Genomic DNA, 17,614 nt, shown 5'->3' with positions numbered 1-17,614 from the left:
TGGCAAGAGCATCTAGGAGGACGCTGGAGAGAGACCAGACTTGGAGAGAAAGATCACAACCACCCCAAAGATGCCGTCCTGGCAGCTGGAATCCAGTGCTGGTGGATGGAGACTGCTGCAGCTCCAGATCTTTGGCACTCAAAAAGGCCACAAGGGTTTAACTAACATGAAGGCTGGGTGGTGAGCCATGGGTATACTACATTGTTTTCAGTACATTTTAATATTTTTTAAACACTTCAATACTAAGCAAAATTTGAACTAAGAATCAAAAGAGCATAGAAGGCTCCAAAGTACAGCTGAGTATCCCTAATGAGTCTATCTAATAATAAGCAGTCAAAAACATAACGGTCAAGCTGAGTGGCCAGAGGTCCGTGATCTGTCCCTGCCCTCTCTTTCCTGGATTCTCACTGGCTTCTGTGGCTTCCTCAGCACCCAGCGGCCTTGGTTTATATTTAGGCTTTTCAACCTTCCTCATAGCTGTGAATAATGATGAGGAGGATTTATTGACATGAAAAATAATTGTCAAAATACAGCACCAAGCAATAAAAGGTTATAAAACTGTATGTTTGCATTCATTTTTGGAAAAAACATAACAAAAATAATTTATACACACAAGCATGCAGAGAGGAAAGTCTGAATGGTTACACTGATTGGCAGCATTTATCTCTGGATAGAGGAATTTATGGGTAATTCTCTGTAAGAGATGAAGTCTGAAAGTCTCAGCACACTCCAGGCTCTTGGCCCTTCATTCAGATGATGAAACTGAGGTTTGGGAATCTACCTGTCTCTGCCTCAGCCAACTTCTTTTTTTTTTTTTTAATTTACTATTTATTTTTTACAATTTGATATTTTTCTTATTCAGCCAACTTCTTTTTCTCTTATTTTATTGAACTATAGTTGACTTACAATGTGTTAATTTCTGCTGTACAGCAAAGTGATTCAGTTATACATATATATACATATATATACACATTCTTTTCCAGATTCTTTTCCATTACGGTTTATCACAGGATATTGAATATAGTTCCCTGTGCTCTACAGTAGGACCTTGTTGTTTATCCATCCTATATATAATAGTTTGCATCTGCTAGTCCCAAACTCCCAATCCATCCCTCCCTCACACCCCTCTCCCCCTAAACAACCATAAGTCTGTTCTCTATGTCTGTGAGTCTGTTTCTGTTTTGTAGATGAGTTCATTTGTGTCATTATTTTAGATTCTACATATAAGTGATATCATATGGTATTTCTCTGACTTACTTCACTTAGCATGATAATCACTAGGTCCTTCCATGTTGCTGCCAATGTGCCAACTTTTTTTTAATATTTATTTATTTATGTATTTGTTTATTTTTGGCTGTGTCCAGTCTTAGTTGTGGCATACAGGCGCCATTGCAGCGTGCGGGCTTCTCTCTATTTGTGGGGTGCGGGCTCAGTTACCCCAAGGCATGTGAGATCTTAGTTCCCTGACAAGGGATTGAACCCGCATCGCCTGCATTGGAAGATGGATTCTTAACCACTGGACCACCAGGGAAGTCCCCTCAGCCAACTCTTGAGAGTCTAAAGAGACGCAGCTAAGATTGTGAACGTCTAAAGGTAAGGCAAGTGTGTTATTTTATTCTTTTATTTTTAATTAACCATTTAAGTGTGTACAGCCCAGTGGCATTTAGTACATTCACAGTGTTGTGTAACCACCACCTCTAGCTAGTTCCAAAGCATTTTCATCACGCCAAAAGGAGACCCCTTAGTCAGTAGGCAGTGACTCCCTATTCCCACTGCTCCTGAGCCCCTGGCAACCACTAACCTGCTTTCTGTCTCTGGATTTACCTATTCTGGACGTTTCATTTAAATGTAGTCACTCAATATGTGAAATTTGACGTTCAGCTTTTCACCTTGGTTCTCAAAGTTCACCCACATCCTAGCATGTATCAGTACTTCATTGCTTTTTATGGCTGAACAATGCTCCATGGTATGGACAGACCACATTTGTTCATCCAGCCGTCCATTGATGGACACTTGAGTTGTTTCCACCTTTTGGCTATTGTGAATAGTGCTGCTATGAACACTGTGTACAAGTGATTGTTTCAACACCTGTTTTCAATTCCCTTGATATATACCTAGGAGTGGAATTGCTGGGTCGTATGGTAACTCTATTTTAACATTTTGAGGAATTGCCAAACTGTTGTCCAAAGTTTTACTTTCCCGCCGGCAGTGAGTGTTGTTTTACTGTCTGCCTCAGCATTATGCCTGGTACATACAGGGAAGGAGAGACAGCTGTTATTCACTGAGATATTAGATGCCTGACACTGTGAGAAAGCACTTTTCCTATGCTGTACTATATGATATTCGCATCAACCTAAGAGCTAAGGTTGATATTGTTTCCATTTTATAAATGGGAAACAGAGGCCCACAAACTTTAGATATCTTACCCACAGCCCCACAGAACATGGCAGGGTGGGACCCAAGCCTTGGCAGCTCTGACCCAAAGGCCTGAACATTTTGCTTTTTCAGTACCACATGCTGACTCCAACAGGCAGGTGTCTGACAAGTGTTTGGTGAATTATTAATCAGTGTAAAGCACTGTATGCCAGGAGAACCAGCTCTGTCTGCTGGGATGCAAGATTCACCTCCAAGCCTCATCAAGCCCCTATCACCAGTGGTCAGGCCATACTGGACCAAATTCCAATAGGTGACTAAGACTCTGTTCTTTCTTCAAGATCCAGTTTAGTGCTATCTTCTCCATCGAGACTCTGACCCCTCCCAACCAGATGGATCTTGTATCTGCTCCCTCCTCTGAAGCGTTTCCACTTCTCATTAAGCACTTATATTGCTGTTGTTACTTGCTTAACAAATAACTTGTTAACTTATTACAAACGGTTACAAGTAACCCGGTAAATTATTTTGTGTTTCTAATGCTGGTAGGAGCCAGATTATACTAGGTTATTGTATTTTTGGAAACAGTTATCCCCAGAGTTGTGGGACTTGAGAGCAGCATGTCAATGAAACCCCAAGCTTGCATTTGTGAAGAACACTTGCCTAATAGACCAGCTCAGCCTAGAAACGGGCCAGTGAAACGGAAGGTAGACAATCAAGTCACATGGTGTTTTAGAAATCTCAGAAAGAGGAGGAAAATGTCCTGGAAAGAACATCATCTCCACTGATCTCTCATCAGGGCTCCCAATAACCCAGCCTCAGGTCAACGCCCTGGACTCCCACTGAGAACTCATAACTTAGATGAATGAGAGGAAATAACAGCAAATTATTTCAAAGGGAAGAAAAGTGGACTGATAGGTCATCCATGGCAAGATGTTCAGAAATCCTAGAACAATGATTCCAGCTCTATAGAAATGTTTCTAATCTAACCTAACCTTTTAACAAATTTAACAAAAGGGAGATGATATCAGGTCCCAACACTCAAATTAGGTTAACTCTGATTTTACAGATACAGATCACCAAAGGGCCTAATTATGAAGGTGTGGGTGGGTAGATGGGAACCAGGCGTGTTATTGCTCAGAGGCCTGAAGTGAGGCAGGAGGGAGAGGTGACAGGAGCCTGACCCAGGAGTGGAGTAGTGCAGGCCACCTTGAGAGGTCCAAGGCCAAAACCAGCCTAGGGGTCCTTGCAGGGAGGGGCCAGGAGAACATATACCCTGGCCTCAGTCTCCTGCTAGCCTCCCCCTCTACTTGGGCCAAACCCAAGTAGAAGCCAAGGGGAAGGGAGGACCTCTTGCTGTGTACATGGTAAGTCAGCCTCCAGGAAGGCAGGACCTCTTGCTGTGTACATGGTAAGTCAGCCTCCAGGGCAGAGAGGAGTGGAGAAGGATGAAGAGTGATCTGGGGGTACAGTGGGAGATAATTGGCACAGAGGATTATGCAAACAAGAACAGGCAAATTTGATGAATACAAACTTCACTCATTCTGAGACCAATCAACCTAGAGAGCTGTTTTACCCAGTACTGTAACATGGAGTGTAGGTGGCACGTCAGTCAGCAAAACAAAGCCAAGAGCAGAGAAGCAGCTGCAACCCCAGCACAGGTTCCAGAGCAGAGGAACTGACTACTGTGGTTTGCAGACAAGTGGAAAGGTCATCAAGGGACAAAGCAGAATGAGAATGGCAGCAGGAGGCCTGAAACAGCCTGTGAGCCATGAGGCTCCTTCTGAAAAGACGGTGCAGGGCTTAGGAGCAGTTGTTGTAGTTCTGCGTGTGTGGTGGGAAGGGAGGTAGGGGATTAAAGACTCTTTCACTGTAGTTACAGCCTTCATTGTACCCAAGACTGGGGAGCAACAATGATTGCCTGGGTAACAGAGCCCCCTTCCCTCACCTTATCCCAGAGACAGCCGGCTTTTTGCTTTAACATGTAACCCTTGACTAAGGAGCTAGGTAAGGGTGGCCTACCAAACTGCGTTCCTTCTCTTCCAGCACCAAAGTCCCTATAATTACAGTTGCTTTTGCTGGGGGGCGCATTTAGGCTCTAAAGTAATCTGGTTAATTTAGGAACAAAAGGAACATTGTTCCTAAATTGGCTCACTTTTTTTTTTTTTTTAAGAGAAAAAGCTTACAGAGCTTATGTTAACTTTTTCCCCAGGAAATGGCACTTTTTCTTCTTCACCCAACGGTGTGCAAAGAGTTGAAGACATTATCTGTAGTTACAGAAATAAACCCTTTCAAAACACTCTTCATAGCAAACTAATAAACATAGTTCAACTTCACCAGTAGTCTGACATCTCCAAATGGTGAAAATGTTGAAAAGTTAAAAGGCACTGTTGGTGAGTCTGCTGAGATCGACGCACATACACTGCTATTACAGTTGCAAAATGACACCTTTCTGGTATTAAAAAATTCATAGCTTCTTCCCCAATAATTCCACTTCAGGGAAGCTATCCTAAAGAAAGAGACGTGTACAGGGATTTATTTGCAAAAGCGAAGTGAAAAATTGAAAGTGATGTTAATGTATAACAAGAGGAGACTTACATATGTATGTGATGTTTCACACTGATAAAAAGAACATGTCTGAAAGTGATAGCATGGGAAGAGGCAGTGTGATGGAGTCATTAGGAGCACAGACTCAGGGGTCACTCAGATCTGAGTTTTAAACTGACCACAAGCACTCTGAGATTTAGGGCAGCTTTGACTCCCTGAGCTTCAGGGGAAAAGACGCCTTCATAATGGAGAGGTCTGAGGGGGTACCGCCTTAAAAAAGTGACCAAACTATCACCAATGATGAGGCCAACTGACATAACGTGCCTCCCGACGACATACAATTGGAAAGACACAAAATCTATCTACTATCATTCCCAAAAATATTTAAACTGACTTGAATCATGAACAAATTCATTCTGAAATTCTGAAAGACATCTAGGGTACTCTTCAAAAGTGTCAACATCACTTTAAAAAAAAAAAAAAAGATTGGTCTATGGAACTTCCCTGGCACTCCAGTGGTTAACACTTCACCTTTCAATGAAAGGAGTGCGGCTTCAATCCCTGGTCAGGGAGCTAAGATCCCACATGCCTTGTGGCTGAAACACCAAAACATAAAACAGAAGCAATATTGTAACAAAGTCAATAGACTTTGAAAATGGTCCACATCAAAAAAAAAAAAAAAAAAATCTTAAAAAAACAAGATTGTTCCAGATTAAAGGAGATGAAGACACATGACAACTGAACACAATGTAGGGTGAAGTGCCATGAGGTCTGCAATTTGCTTTCAAATATTGCAGAAAAGCAAGCAAATGCAGCAAAATGTTAACAAAGAGTGAAATCACGTGAAAGTCAAATGGATGTTCACTGTACTATTTTCAATTGTTCTGTAGGTCTGAAATTTTTTGAAATAGACCTCAGAGACTAAATTTGCTTCCCTGCTGTGGTAGAATCTCTTGGGTTTGTAAAGAGGACTATATGAGGCAGTGCACATAAAGTGCTTAGCACAGCACATGCAAGAAATGCTAGTGATGTGCTTTGGTACCTTATTATTTATGACCACAATGAAAACATCTGTTTGTCCCCTAAAGATTTCTACCTCCCCATTCTCTATCACGGCGCAGGATCGCACTCCCCCACCCCTTTTGATGCTAGTATGGCCATATGACTGGACAGTGAAACATGAGATAAGCAGTATCTGTCACTTCCACACGGGAGCTGTAAGAGTCAGCACGTAATTCACAGCATGCCTTCCAGCTGTGCAGTGACCCACAGACCGCATACTGACATAAAGCCTTCCGCCTACTGGGTTCCTGAGTCATGGCAGAGTCTTGCTACTGATTCACACTGGCTATGTAGAGTAAGCAAGACACAAACTTTTGTCATATGAAACCAATGAGCTTTAGGAACCCTAAATTACAGCCTAACCTTACCTAGGAGTCCAGAATTACTGCCCTCACGTCAAATCCTGCCCATCACTTATTTCTGTAAATGAAGTTTTACTGGAATACAGCCATGTGCATCATTTATATGCCATCTGTGGCTGCTGCTGCCCTACAACAGCAAGAGCTGAGTAGGTGTGACAGACACTGCATGGCCTGTAGAACCGAAAATATTTACTATCCGGTCATTTACAGAAAAGTTTGCTGACTCCTAACCTATTCTATCTTGACTGACACAACCACATTTTAAGACAAAATAGAAAAAAAAATCCCAAACGATTTATAAAACATGATGTATGACCTTGGGCAAGTTATTTATTATTTCTACAAACTTTTAGTTGCCTTTGTGTAAAATGGGAGTAATAACAGTATCTACTTCATATGATGCTATGATAATTAAATGAATTCTTGCATGTAAAAACTTGGAACCAGGAGGCTAGGAATGCTGCAGTAGCCAGAAGTAAGTGCAGGAATATGACTCATTAAGACAAGAACCTAGTACACTGTAGACATCCAATAAATATTTAGAATTATTCCGATTATATAAAAATAAAATATATTTGAACAGAAATAGATTAGCAGACACTAACAAATATAGCAATCATGGTTATCTTTTAAAATATTAAGAGACCGGACCAGGAGTGTTTTTTTTTTTTTTTTCCTTTGTTACTATTCTGTGTTTTAAAATTTATATCACAAACATAATACATTTTATAATCCGGGAAAAATAATGAATGTTTTTTATAATTGCTGAAAATTCTTAATATTTCTGTCATTTCACAAAACATCTTTTGTTGACATTCTACAAATGATACCATCCAATAATGTCCCAATACTTTCTTCTTGTGAAGATAGTTTATATATCTGTAAAAATAAAAGACAGATTATGACATGCTGATATATTCATGCACTATTAATTTTCATTACACAAACATGTATATGTGAACTTGTTACTCAATTATTGGGATAACGGTGTGAAATCACCATGTGATTAAAGTATGCAAAGTAGGACTTCCCTGGTGGCACAGTGGTTAAGAACCCGCCTGCCAATGCAGGGGACACAGATTCCATCCCTGGTCCGGGAAGATCCCACATGCCTTGGAGAAACTTTGCCCGTGCACCACAACTACTGAGCCTGTACGCCGCAACTACTGAAGCCCATGCGCCTAGAGCCCATGCTCCACAACAACAGAAGCCACAATGAGGAGCCCATGCACCGCAATGAAGAGTAGCCCCAATCACAGCAACTAGAGAAAGCCCACGCACAGCAACAAAGACCCAACACAGCCAAAAAAATAAACAAAGAGATATTTAAAAAAATAAATGTATGCAAAGTAGATGGCAATTCATCACTTATGTCAAAAGTTTCAACTGCAGTTATGGTGATAACTCTAAACATAGAAACACATTTGTACGAATTTTAAAATCATACATCTAGACGTTAATTTCATACTATATTTTACATTTCAAATGTACTATGTAAGCTTGATATTTAAAGTTATCTATTCTTGGGGCTTCCTAGGTGGCGCAGTGGTTAAGAATCTGCCTGCCAATGCAGGGGACACGGCTTCGATCTCTGCTCCAGGAAGATCCCACATGCCACGGAGCAACTAAGCCCGTGCGCCACAACTATTGAGCCTGTGCTTTAGCGCCTGTGTGCCACAACTATTAAGCCCATGTACTGCAACTACTGAAGCCCACACACCTAGAGCCCGTGCTCTGCAACAAGAGAAGCCACAGCCATGAGGAGCCCGTGCACCACAACGAAGAGTAGCCCCCACTCACCGCAACTAAAGAAAGCCCATGCACAGCAAAAAAAAAAAAAAAAAAAAAGACCTAACAGCCAATAAAATAAATTTATTAAATAAATGAATAAAGTTATCTATTCTTTTTAAAAGAATGCCTTTATCAACTAAGTTCTTAATTACATCTTACATAAACCTGCATTTCTAGTTATTTGCATTTAAAATTATTTTTCAAGTAACTTTTAATTACATTAACCTTTCTTAAAAGTTAAAAAAAATAGACACATTGGTGATCAATAAGCAAACAGTATTATTCCACATCGATCATGCTCTTTCTAAAAATACCAATTTACAAACCTTTTTGACTTCTGTAATATTTGTTATTTCAGGGAGATTTTTCAGAGAAACTTGATGACCTTCTACCTGAGATATTAGGTATTCTTGATTTATTTGTTTTTCTCCCTCTTCAATATAAGCAATCAGAATTGAAGTGTCATGAGCCGAGATACCAAATTTTTTCAAGGCCTCTGAAATCTAAGGGGGAAAAAAGACAGTAAAACCAGTAGTTTCAACATTTGAAATCTCTTCCCATTTGTGCTTTTTCCTGGTCAGATTCTTATCTTTCATATCCTAATGGTTCTTTCTGCCTACAGTTTTTCAACAATCCCTTCCTAATGTCTACCAGCACTGCCTCTAGAATACTTACTCCCTGCTCAAAGCTGCACCTCACTCCCATGGAATCAAGCCCGGACTTGGCATGGCACACAAATACCCCCGCCCCTGGGCCTAAGTGACCCTCCAGCCACGCACTCCTGTCCTCCAGCCCATCGGGACTGTTTGGGGCTCCCATCATTTCATACTTTTTTGCCTGTGGTCACACTTTGTCCTCTGCCTGGAGTAACCTTATCTTTCATTTCATTTCCAGTTCAAATGTCATTCCCCTTGCACTTTCCTCCTTACAGAATGAATTGCTTCTTTGTTCCCACAGATCTGTATTATTCCCATTTATCAATTATCTTAGGGCATTTGGACTTTGTCTTGTTCATCTGCCTCCTCAGGAACATATTTGTTTCTTCTGCCCCTAGAACTGGAACAGGGACAAGCTTAACAGATGTTTATGAATTGTACAGTCTTGAGTTATTTCAGTGATCTCAAAAAAACAATATTTACCCAGTAATTTTCCCCCAGGTACCGGGAAATTCTATTACCACACATTTTATAAACGTTTCAAACATCTCTATTTTAAACTATGCCATAGCTTTCCTAACTTTTCTCTTGATGTCAGCACTTGACTGTGCTATTAGTAGTAGTAATACTAAAACTTCGTCAGCAAAATTACAGTTTTGGTTTTTTTTAATGTATCCCAGGTGGAATGTTTTAACTCAATAATTTGATTATTATCAGTATCTCAAACCACAAACTGTTCCCATGCACTGGGTGTGTGAGCATGTGTTAAGGGCTGTTCTAGGTACCAGGCAGGCTTCAGGTGTATGGAAAAGACATGGGTTCTATCCTTAAAGAGTTTATAGGGAGGATGAAAGATGTGCATCACACACAAATATCCATGCCTAATTTTTATCATTAGATTTAAACATCATTTAGAGTGATCTTCCTGACCCTATATGGTCAGGAAGGCCAAATAAAACTATCCTCACTTAATTTAGCTAAACTTGACTCACATGTGAAGTAACTACAGCGCTTATCTGTCTAGTAAGAGGCGATACAGAACCTCGGCTCTCTGGCCAGCACTGTCTCTTCACTATCGTTGTGGTTTGTTACTAGCAACGGGCTCCAAGCCAACACTGAGTAATATACAGGCCACCACAAGGTCAACAGATATAAAGTAAATAAATGCCATATTAATTACATTGTTATTTGGGGAAAGGTTGAAAATAATTTCAGTAGATAGAGTTCTTGTCTTCATTTTTCCCAGTTTGTAGAGGTGAACTGCTTTATTTGCTGCCACAAGTATCTGAAATGGATCAACAATCTACCAAAGAGAAGAAAAAGAATTACACACAGAGAATCCAGAGTGCTCTGAAGATGTACGCCCTATATCATGGTAACTCCAGTGTCAGGGTGTTTTACTTCATCACAATTCCTGTGGATGACATTTTCAAAATTTTCAAAATCTCAAGGGCCTGGGTTGTTCAGAAAATCACAGAATTTTACAGCTGTGAGCAACTTAGATAAATAGTAAAAAGTTTTAAAACAACACTTTGTCAAGGCTATTATGGGAAAGGCCATATTCTCAACATTTTACCTTCATTTTCTATACTTCTCAAAACTACACTATGATATCTGTATTATTATTCACGTGCAATAGATGAGGAAACCAAAGGAAACAATGGGCTGGAATTCCAGTTCTGTCACTTACCACTAAGGGAACCTGGGCAAATTCCTTAGTGTTTTATCTGTTAGAAACAGATAATCATTGTACTTACTTCACAGAGTTGTTGTAAAGATTAAGTGAGTTAGAGGTATATGTAAAGAACTTAGAACAATGCCAGGAATCAAATAAGCACTATGTAAAGGTTGGCTACCACTTGCTCGAAGTCATAATAAATGGCATATCTGGGATTTAAGTCCTGGTGATTCTACCACTATGCCATGCCTCCTGTACAGAGATTTCCTAGTTCAGAAGAGAAGATGGAGATCCAGGCATCTGCCATCACATCAGAGCTAGACCACCTTTCACATCTCCAAAGGCAGGTCATAGCAGTTCGGCTTCTATTCACTGTTAAATTCAAGGCTAGCCAAATCTGATTCCACTCTACAGCTTGGACAAGAACTTTTTACCCAAAGATAATTTTAGGCTAACATATAATGTCAAGAAAAATGATCATATTCTTAAACTCCCCTAATAACAGCTCACTCATTCCCACGAGCACTTACCACTGTAGGGTTTATTAGCGAGCCATCAATGGCACCTTCCATGGCCTTTTTTCTCAAGTCTCCAGCATTTTTTACATCTTTAAATAACAGAAGGGTCACCCTGTATTCGGGAAATAGGTCCAGCTGATGTGTTAACTGCATTTCATCGATAAGCAGGATTCTACCACAGAAGACCAAGAGATCAAAAATTAACAACTGTTAAGTCACTAACAAACAAGTATCCTTACTAACAATTAAATAAAGTCACTTTAATAAGATGTAGAACTGTTAAACTAGAAAAATCCACCCCAAAACATTTGGCATCCTCATGAGAGACTGTCTTCCTAACCTGGCTGAGCTGTTTCTAGCTTCCTTTACCATTCCTAGGAAAGGATCAAGGTTGACACCTGGTCCCCTGGTTGTGCAGATAAGGCAGACTCTGATGCATGAATGAGGGGCAGCTTCCCAATAGACAGCTAGGAACAGAAAACTAAAAATTTTTTAGACCAGTTTATTTATAGCATTAAGGACACCTCACTCTAAGTCTTTTTTAGCTTTCTGATCTCACCATTTTATTCATATTTTAGCAGAACCTGGACAAAAATTTAAAGGAGAATAATCTTAGAGAAGAAAGTATGACAAATTAATTTCACACATGGGCTTTTATCTTTGAATGGAAAAACTAAGCATTTCAAAAATCTAATCTTTAAAACAATTTCAATTAAAAGTTTCAATGAGATATTTGGGTAAGGCAACTTGATAGGGTCATTTTATACTTTTATCTAGGAGGTTCCATTTCTAGCATTTTTCTCAAAGAATAAACCGGCAATCTGAAGATTTATGTAATAAGATGTCCTAAGAGTAAAATGTTGAAAACCTACCTAACTAGTAACAGCGGATTGGTTTTCACTAAACAACCACTAAAAACTGTAGTCTTGAAGAGTAGTTAAGGATGTGTAAATATAGTAATATGTAACATTAAGTACTCAACATCTGACTGGAAAACGAAACATAAAATATGGCATAAATTGTGGGTTTTTAAAAAGCTACACAAAAAGAAAAAATATTGAAAGAAAAATACAACAAAAAGTTATCTTAGACTTCCTGAAATTACATTTGATCTTTTCTGTTGCAATCTGGAAAAAATAAAATTTGTGAATAATGTCCTGGCCCACAGCAGTTCAACCTTTATTATCATGAAAACGTCAAATGGAAAAAAAATACATATACGTAGAATGAATACCCAATTATACAAAAAGATGCATTCAGAAAGCCAAAGCCTAACGGAAGCACACCAAAATATGGCCATCCTGGGTAGCAGAAGTAACTTTTGCTGTTTTGTATAAAAAATATTTGTTTATATGTTCTGAATTTTCTACAGTGAACACACAAAATATAATGAGTACATATAACCAGGGAGGAAAAAAATTTTTGTGTTTTTTGTTTTTACACTAGGGGAAAAAGGCCCTCTAGCAAACGTCAAAATGGTTTGTTTTATTTTATATAATTCACTCACTTAGGTCAGAAACTTCGAATCACCGTTGGATACTTACCTCTCACTCAAACCCTGTATCTAATCCAAAAGTCTTGTCAATTTTTAAATATCATTTTGACGAGTCCAATTCTCTCCCATACCCACCACCGTAGGCCACCATCTCTCATCTACAGGTGTGACCTAGAAGTGGTCGCCACACAATTCCTGCCCTCCTATCATCCAACCTCCACCTGGGAGTCAAAGTGATCTTTTCAAAATATAAACCAAATCCTATCCTTCTGCTTTTTTTTCCCCTGCTGCTCTTATGAAAAAGGCCCTTTACGTCACGGCGTTCCAAACTCTGTGATCTGGGCCCTTCCTCCCTCTTCGGCTTCCCAGCGCACGTCTCCCCGACCACGCTCCCGCCCCGGCGCGCCCTCTCGGACAGGCAGTTCCCCTGATTCAATCCTCCCTCCCTTCAACCAGCCGGTAAGAGTCCATTTACCAGCGCGGCCAGAACCCCAGGACTATCTCCCTATTCTACGAGCTCCTCTGTCACAACTTTGAGGAGTCGCGGGCTATAAGGATGATGTATCGTCAGCTGATACATCAGGGAGAGACTGAGCCTATCACTGCCGGGCTGCAGGCCAGGGCCGGGCCTCGGGAGGCGCTCGATAAACGAGGGCGCCGAGAATCACAGGCAGCGCCTGGAGAGTCACGGTCATGGGTGCCGGGGCTGCGTCTCCCGCTCCTGCACGGGGATGACTCACCGTCGCGTCCCCTGTCCGTTTCGTAAGATCTTCCCCACGGAAACAAAGCCCTCAACTTCCGGAAGATCGGATGCCGCGGCGCCCCTTCCCTGCCGTCCCGACCCCGCCGCGGCTTTCCGTGTCCCAGCCTCTGCAAGGCCCTCGGCCACCCCTCTGCCTAACCTTCTTCTCCGGCGTGAGTCCCGTCAGCGGACGCGAAGGAGAGCAGGGGCTCCGTCCGCCACTTCCGGCGAGGGAGGAGGCGGGGCCCTGCGGCCGGAGGCGGAGCGCTGGGTGTGGGTCTCCGCCCGCTCTTTAAAGCCGCGTGCCCTCGGATGAGACGTCCTCGGTTTCTTCCCGTTCGAAGAAAAGTATTGACTCCGATGAGCTCTACATATGCCTCCGCTACATATGCCTCCGCTGCTCGAGATTCAGCAGGTCTTTTTCGAGGCAGGCGGGACTCAGTTTGCTTGTTCTAGGTGCGGTCACTTAGGATCTCCTAGAACCGAACGCGGTCGACGACCTGCCTCGGGTACTTCAGAGAGGTGACAGTATGTCAGTGGAGTCAGCCTCTTCATCCAGCAGGCTCACAGATGTGACTTGTCATCCCTAAGTGTATCAGCCTCCAAAAGAGGAGGGAATCCGCTAAACAGGCTGTACAGGATTATTTCCCATGTTTTTTATGCTTGGGCTCATGTCGGTCAGTACTTTTCTTCAAACAAAAAGACAGGCTAAATAACAAATAGGGTGGATATAGGCTATGGAGAAAAAAACTAGAGAAAGGGGGGTAATGTTAGGCCGTGGGTATTACTATTTTAAATAGGATGGTTAAGAAAGATCTCACCAAAAAGGGCCATTTGAACAGTGACTGGAGGAGGTATGGAAGCAAGTTCTGTGTGTATATGAAGAGCAGCATTCCAGGCAACAAAGGGCGTTCAAAGGCTTAGACAGATATGGCCTTAGCCTGTTTAAGAAAGAGCTATGGCTTGAGCACAGTGGGAATATATATATTTATATATATTTAAATGCTTTATATATATTTATATATATATAAATAAAATGACAAAAGACTGGTATCCAGATTATGTAAAGAACTCCAAGTCAAAAATAAGAGACAACCTAATTAAGAATAGGTGACATATTTGAACACACTTCACAAAAGAGATATGAAAAGGCCAATAAAAACATGAAAAGATGCTCAACATCATTAATCATCACGGAAATACAAATTAAAAACATGAGATACTACTATGTACCTGTAAGATAAGTAAAATTAAAAAGACCTTAAAAATTTTAAATATCAAGTGTTGTCAAACATGCAGAACTAACATATTGCTAGTCTGAGTATAAAGTAGTATAACTACTTTGGAAAAGTTTGGCAGTTTCTTAAAAAATTAAGTTTATTTTTACCGTACCCAGCAGTTTCACTCCTTGTATTTGCCCAGGAAAAGTGAAAACATGTCCACGCAAAGGCTTGAATATGAATGTTCATAGCAACTTTACTTTTAACAGCCCCAAACTGGAAACAACCCAATGCCCGATACTACATCTGTATTCGAACAGCTAAAATAAACAAAAAAAAACTGATAATGTAAGTGTTGGTAAGAATGTGAGCAACTGGAACCATTCCCATGTCATGTGAAAATAACTCCCCAAGTGAAACCTGCACTTAATAAACTACTACCTTGACGTCTCTGTATCCCTGAAAGGTATACATATTTGTAGGACCTCAATGTCAAGTCAGTGAAAGAGCTCTGGTACTTCTTGCTCTCATATGTGTGGTTGAAAAATTAACCACTATGACTGCCAGATTTATTAACAAATGATAGATTTATGAATTTTAAATGTGTTACATTTGTCTTGCTGAGGTCCTCTAGAAAGCAGAGCCTAAGACAAGGAGAAAAATGGTGGTATTTTATTTGGGGTAAGAACAGAGTGGTGAGGGTGAGGAACAGGCTTCACAGTGAAGCAAAAACACACACAGGTTGTTTGGTATGTGTGTTCACTCAGCAGGCTGGACTTTCTCTGGAAGGCTTGGAAGGAAGAACCATTCCTGAGAGTAATCCACAGAAGGGAGAAAGAAGGGGGATTTGTCTGTCAGGCTCCCTCATGTCTTCTGCATTTCATTAGTCAAGGCTCCTTCCACGGAAGCCAACTCCTCTACACTTCTGTTCATCGTCTCACTCTTCCCTGGCAGTTCAGAAAGCCAGAGTTTGTGATCTGATACGTAGCATTTCCTCCAACGCTAAAGTGGAGGGATAGCTGAGAATAGAGAGGGCTTGGTATGGGGGCTGTAAGGGCCATGGAGGCCCGTAGTTTAACTTGGGCTCTAGTCAGCTTAGGGAGTGCTAAATTTGCTGGCAAAGGCAAAACAGGAGTGTGGTCCAGGTGGCAGATGACACCTTCAGGAAAGAGGAGGAGGTTGAGGGAATCTGAGACCATTCTTAAGAACCTGTATTTCACATAACAGGAGATATAAATGAAATAAATGCTAAATAGTGATACAAGGTACCTTGTAGGAAAAGGAGTAATTCGGGGGGGGGGGGGGGGGGCGCGGTGGGGATACGTTGGGAGAGAAGGCTTTACTGAGGAGATGGCGCTTCAAGAATGATTTGCTTGTGGAGGCTGTAGGAGAGCCGTTACAGCCAAGGGAACAACCTGAAGGACAAAGACACCGTGGTGTAAACGTGTATAACGATGTGCTCAAGAAACGGCAGGGACACTTAAGGATGGAGTGGAACACAATAGAGACTTTGAAAAGTTAGCTGGGAGTCAGGTCACACAGGGCCCTGATGAAGAGCTGGAAGTAGATTCTGAAGGCCATTCAAGATTTCCAAGAGGGGAATAACATTAACGAGCTTGTTTTAGGACATAATTCTGAGGCAGCTGTTAGAATTACATTAGAAAGGTGGATCAGACAGGATCTAGATAGGGCCTACCTCCACAGCAGGAGTGTTTGTAGTTAATTTTGTGGGTCCAAATCATGACTTACGGCACTGAATGACCTGCACTCCTGGGAAACAATGCATAAAAAATCAAGCTCACCAGACTGAGGTTAAACCCCAAACCAATTTACTTGGCAAAGTCTCATTACACTGGCTAGATTGAACTTGTGCCTATATCCCTACTCCCTACCCAAACCCTACCAAGAAGGTAGGACTCCTAAAGATTAAAAACTCACAAGAGAATGGGAGGGATGATGAATGGTAGATGAGAGAGAGACAGAGCAATAAAAATTTCAAAGACATTAACTGTCAGAATGGAGAAAATTAAAACCTAATTGTGTGCTGCAAGGGGAAGCTAAACAAAAAAAGCAAGGTGACTGATCACCTTATCACAAGTCTACCATACACGACCAGGGCTTCCATCAGCTCTGAAGCCTCCATCTTAAGTATTAAATGACAGGCAAAGATCACCAGATATTTCAAGATCACATCTAACAGGAGAGAAAGGCATCAACACACAGGAAAACACAAAAACAGCTGACACGGAACAGATAACCTTAAAAATTGATAACTTTAGAGAGAGAAAAGATACTGCATTCATTTAAAAAAATAAAAGAGGGGCTTCCTACGTGGTGCAATGGTTTAAGAATCCGCCTCCCAATGCAGGGGACACGAGTTCGATCCCTGCTCCAGGAAGATCCCACATACCTCGGAGCAACTAAGCCCGTGTGCCCCAACTACGGAAGCCCGCGCCCCTAGAGCCCGTGCTCCACAACGAGGAAGCCCGTGCACCACAGTGAAGAGTAGCCCCCGCTTGCCACAACTAGAGAAAGCCTGTGTGCAGCAACAAAGACCCAACACAGCCAATAAATAAATAAATGTATAAAATAAATAAATAAATAAAAGAATGACGTGCCTGGGGAAAAAGCCATTCAGAAAAGCAAAGCTAGCTCTTGGAAATTAAAAACATATAGCAGAAAAAAATATGTATATACTAGGTAGCAGAAAACCTAAACAATCAACAGAAGGGTGGAAATAAAGCTGAGAAAATTCTTGTGATTTTAGAAAAAGAAAGGGAAAAGATTAAAAGTGGAAAATAAAAGAAAAAATATAATTCACTTAAAGGTACATTTCAGAAAATCCAATAATCAACTAATAGAAGTTCCCCAAAAAGCAAACAGAGAAGATAAAGTGGAAAGAAAATTTCCCAGCACTGATGCACACAGCCTGCCAGACTGGAAGGCCTCATTTGGAATCTAGCATTAGGAATTTTAAAAATACCCACACTAAGTCATATCATGGAATTTCAGGACACCTGAGATAAAGATCCTAAAGCTTGCAGAAGGACAAATTACAGGTCACAGATAAAAGTTCTGGTATCAGAATAGCACAGGGTTTCAAACAGCAACAATGAACTAAGGAGAAAAATGAAAAATGCATTTTAAAGTGCCTCCCGACAATTGTATAATTT

At 41.0% G+C, this 17,614-nt stretch overlaps 1 protein-coding gene across 2 annotated transcripts; it reads right to left on the bottom strand.

Annotated features, from left to right (window-relative positions):
* Nucleotides 1-6,637: 6,637 nt before the first annotated feature.
* On the bottom strand, nt 6,638-13,411 carry TPRKB (TP53RK binding protein). Of its 2 annotated transcripts, none has more exons than XM_057743557.1 (5): nt 13,220-13,411; nt 10,997-11,156; nt 9,969-10,091; nt 8,459-8,635; nt 6,638-7,220 (listed from the first exon to the last, which is right to left on the bottom strand). In XM_057743557.1, exons 2-5 carry the CDS (start codon nt 11,135-11,137, stop codon nt 7,134-7,136), a joined length of 528 nt encoding a protein of 175 aa, XP_057599540.1. In that variant the 5' UTR covers nt 11,138-11,156; nt 13,220-13,411; the 3' UTR covers nt 6,638-7,133. The 2 variants fall into 2 exon arrangements, with proteins under 2 accessions (XP_057599540.1, XP_057599541.1); XM_057743558.1 differs by lacking the exon at nt 13,220-13,411 and adding an exon at nt 12,529-13,203.
* Nucleotides 13,412-17,614: the final 4,203 nt, after the last annotated feature.

Source organism: Hippopotamus amphibius, chromosome 7, assembly GCF_030028045.1.
Source record: "Hippopotamus amphibius kiboko isolate mHipAmp2 chromosome 7, mHipAmp2.hap2, whole genome shotgun sequence".
In the NCBI taxonomy this organism is placed as follows: Eukaryota; Metazoa; Chordata; class Mammalia; order Artiodactyla; family Hippopotamidae; genus Hippopotamus; species Hippopotamus amphibius.
Note: the sequence above shows the minus strand (reverse complement) of the source record. Positions and strands in the feature narration are given on the sequence as shown.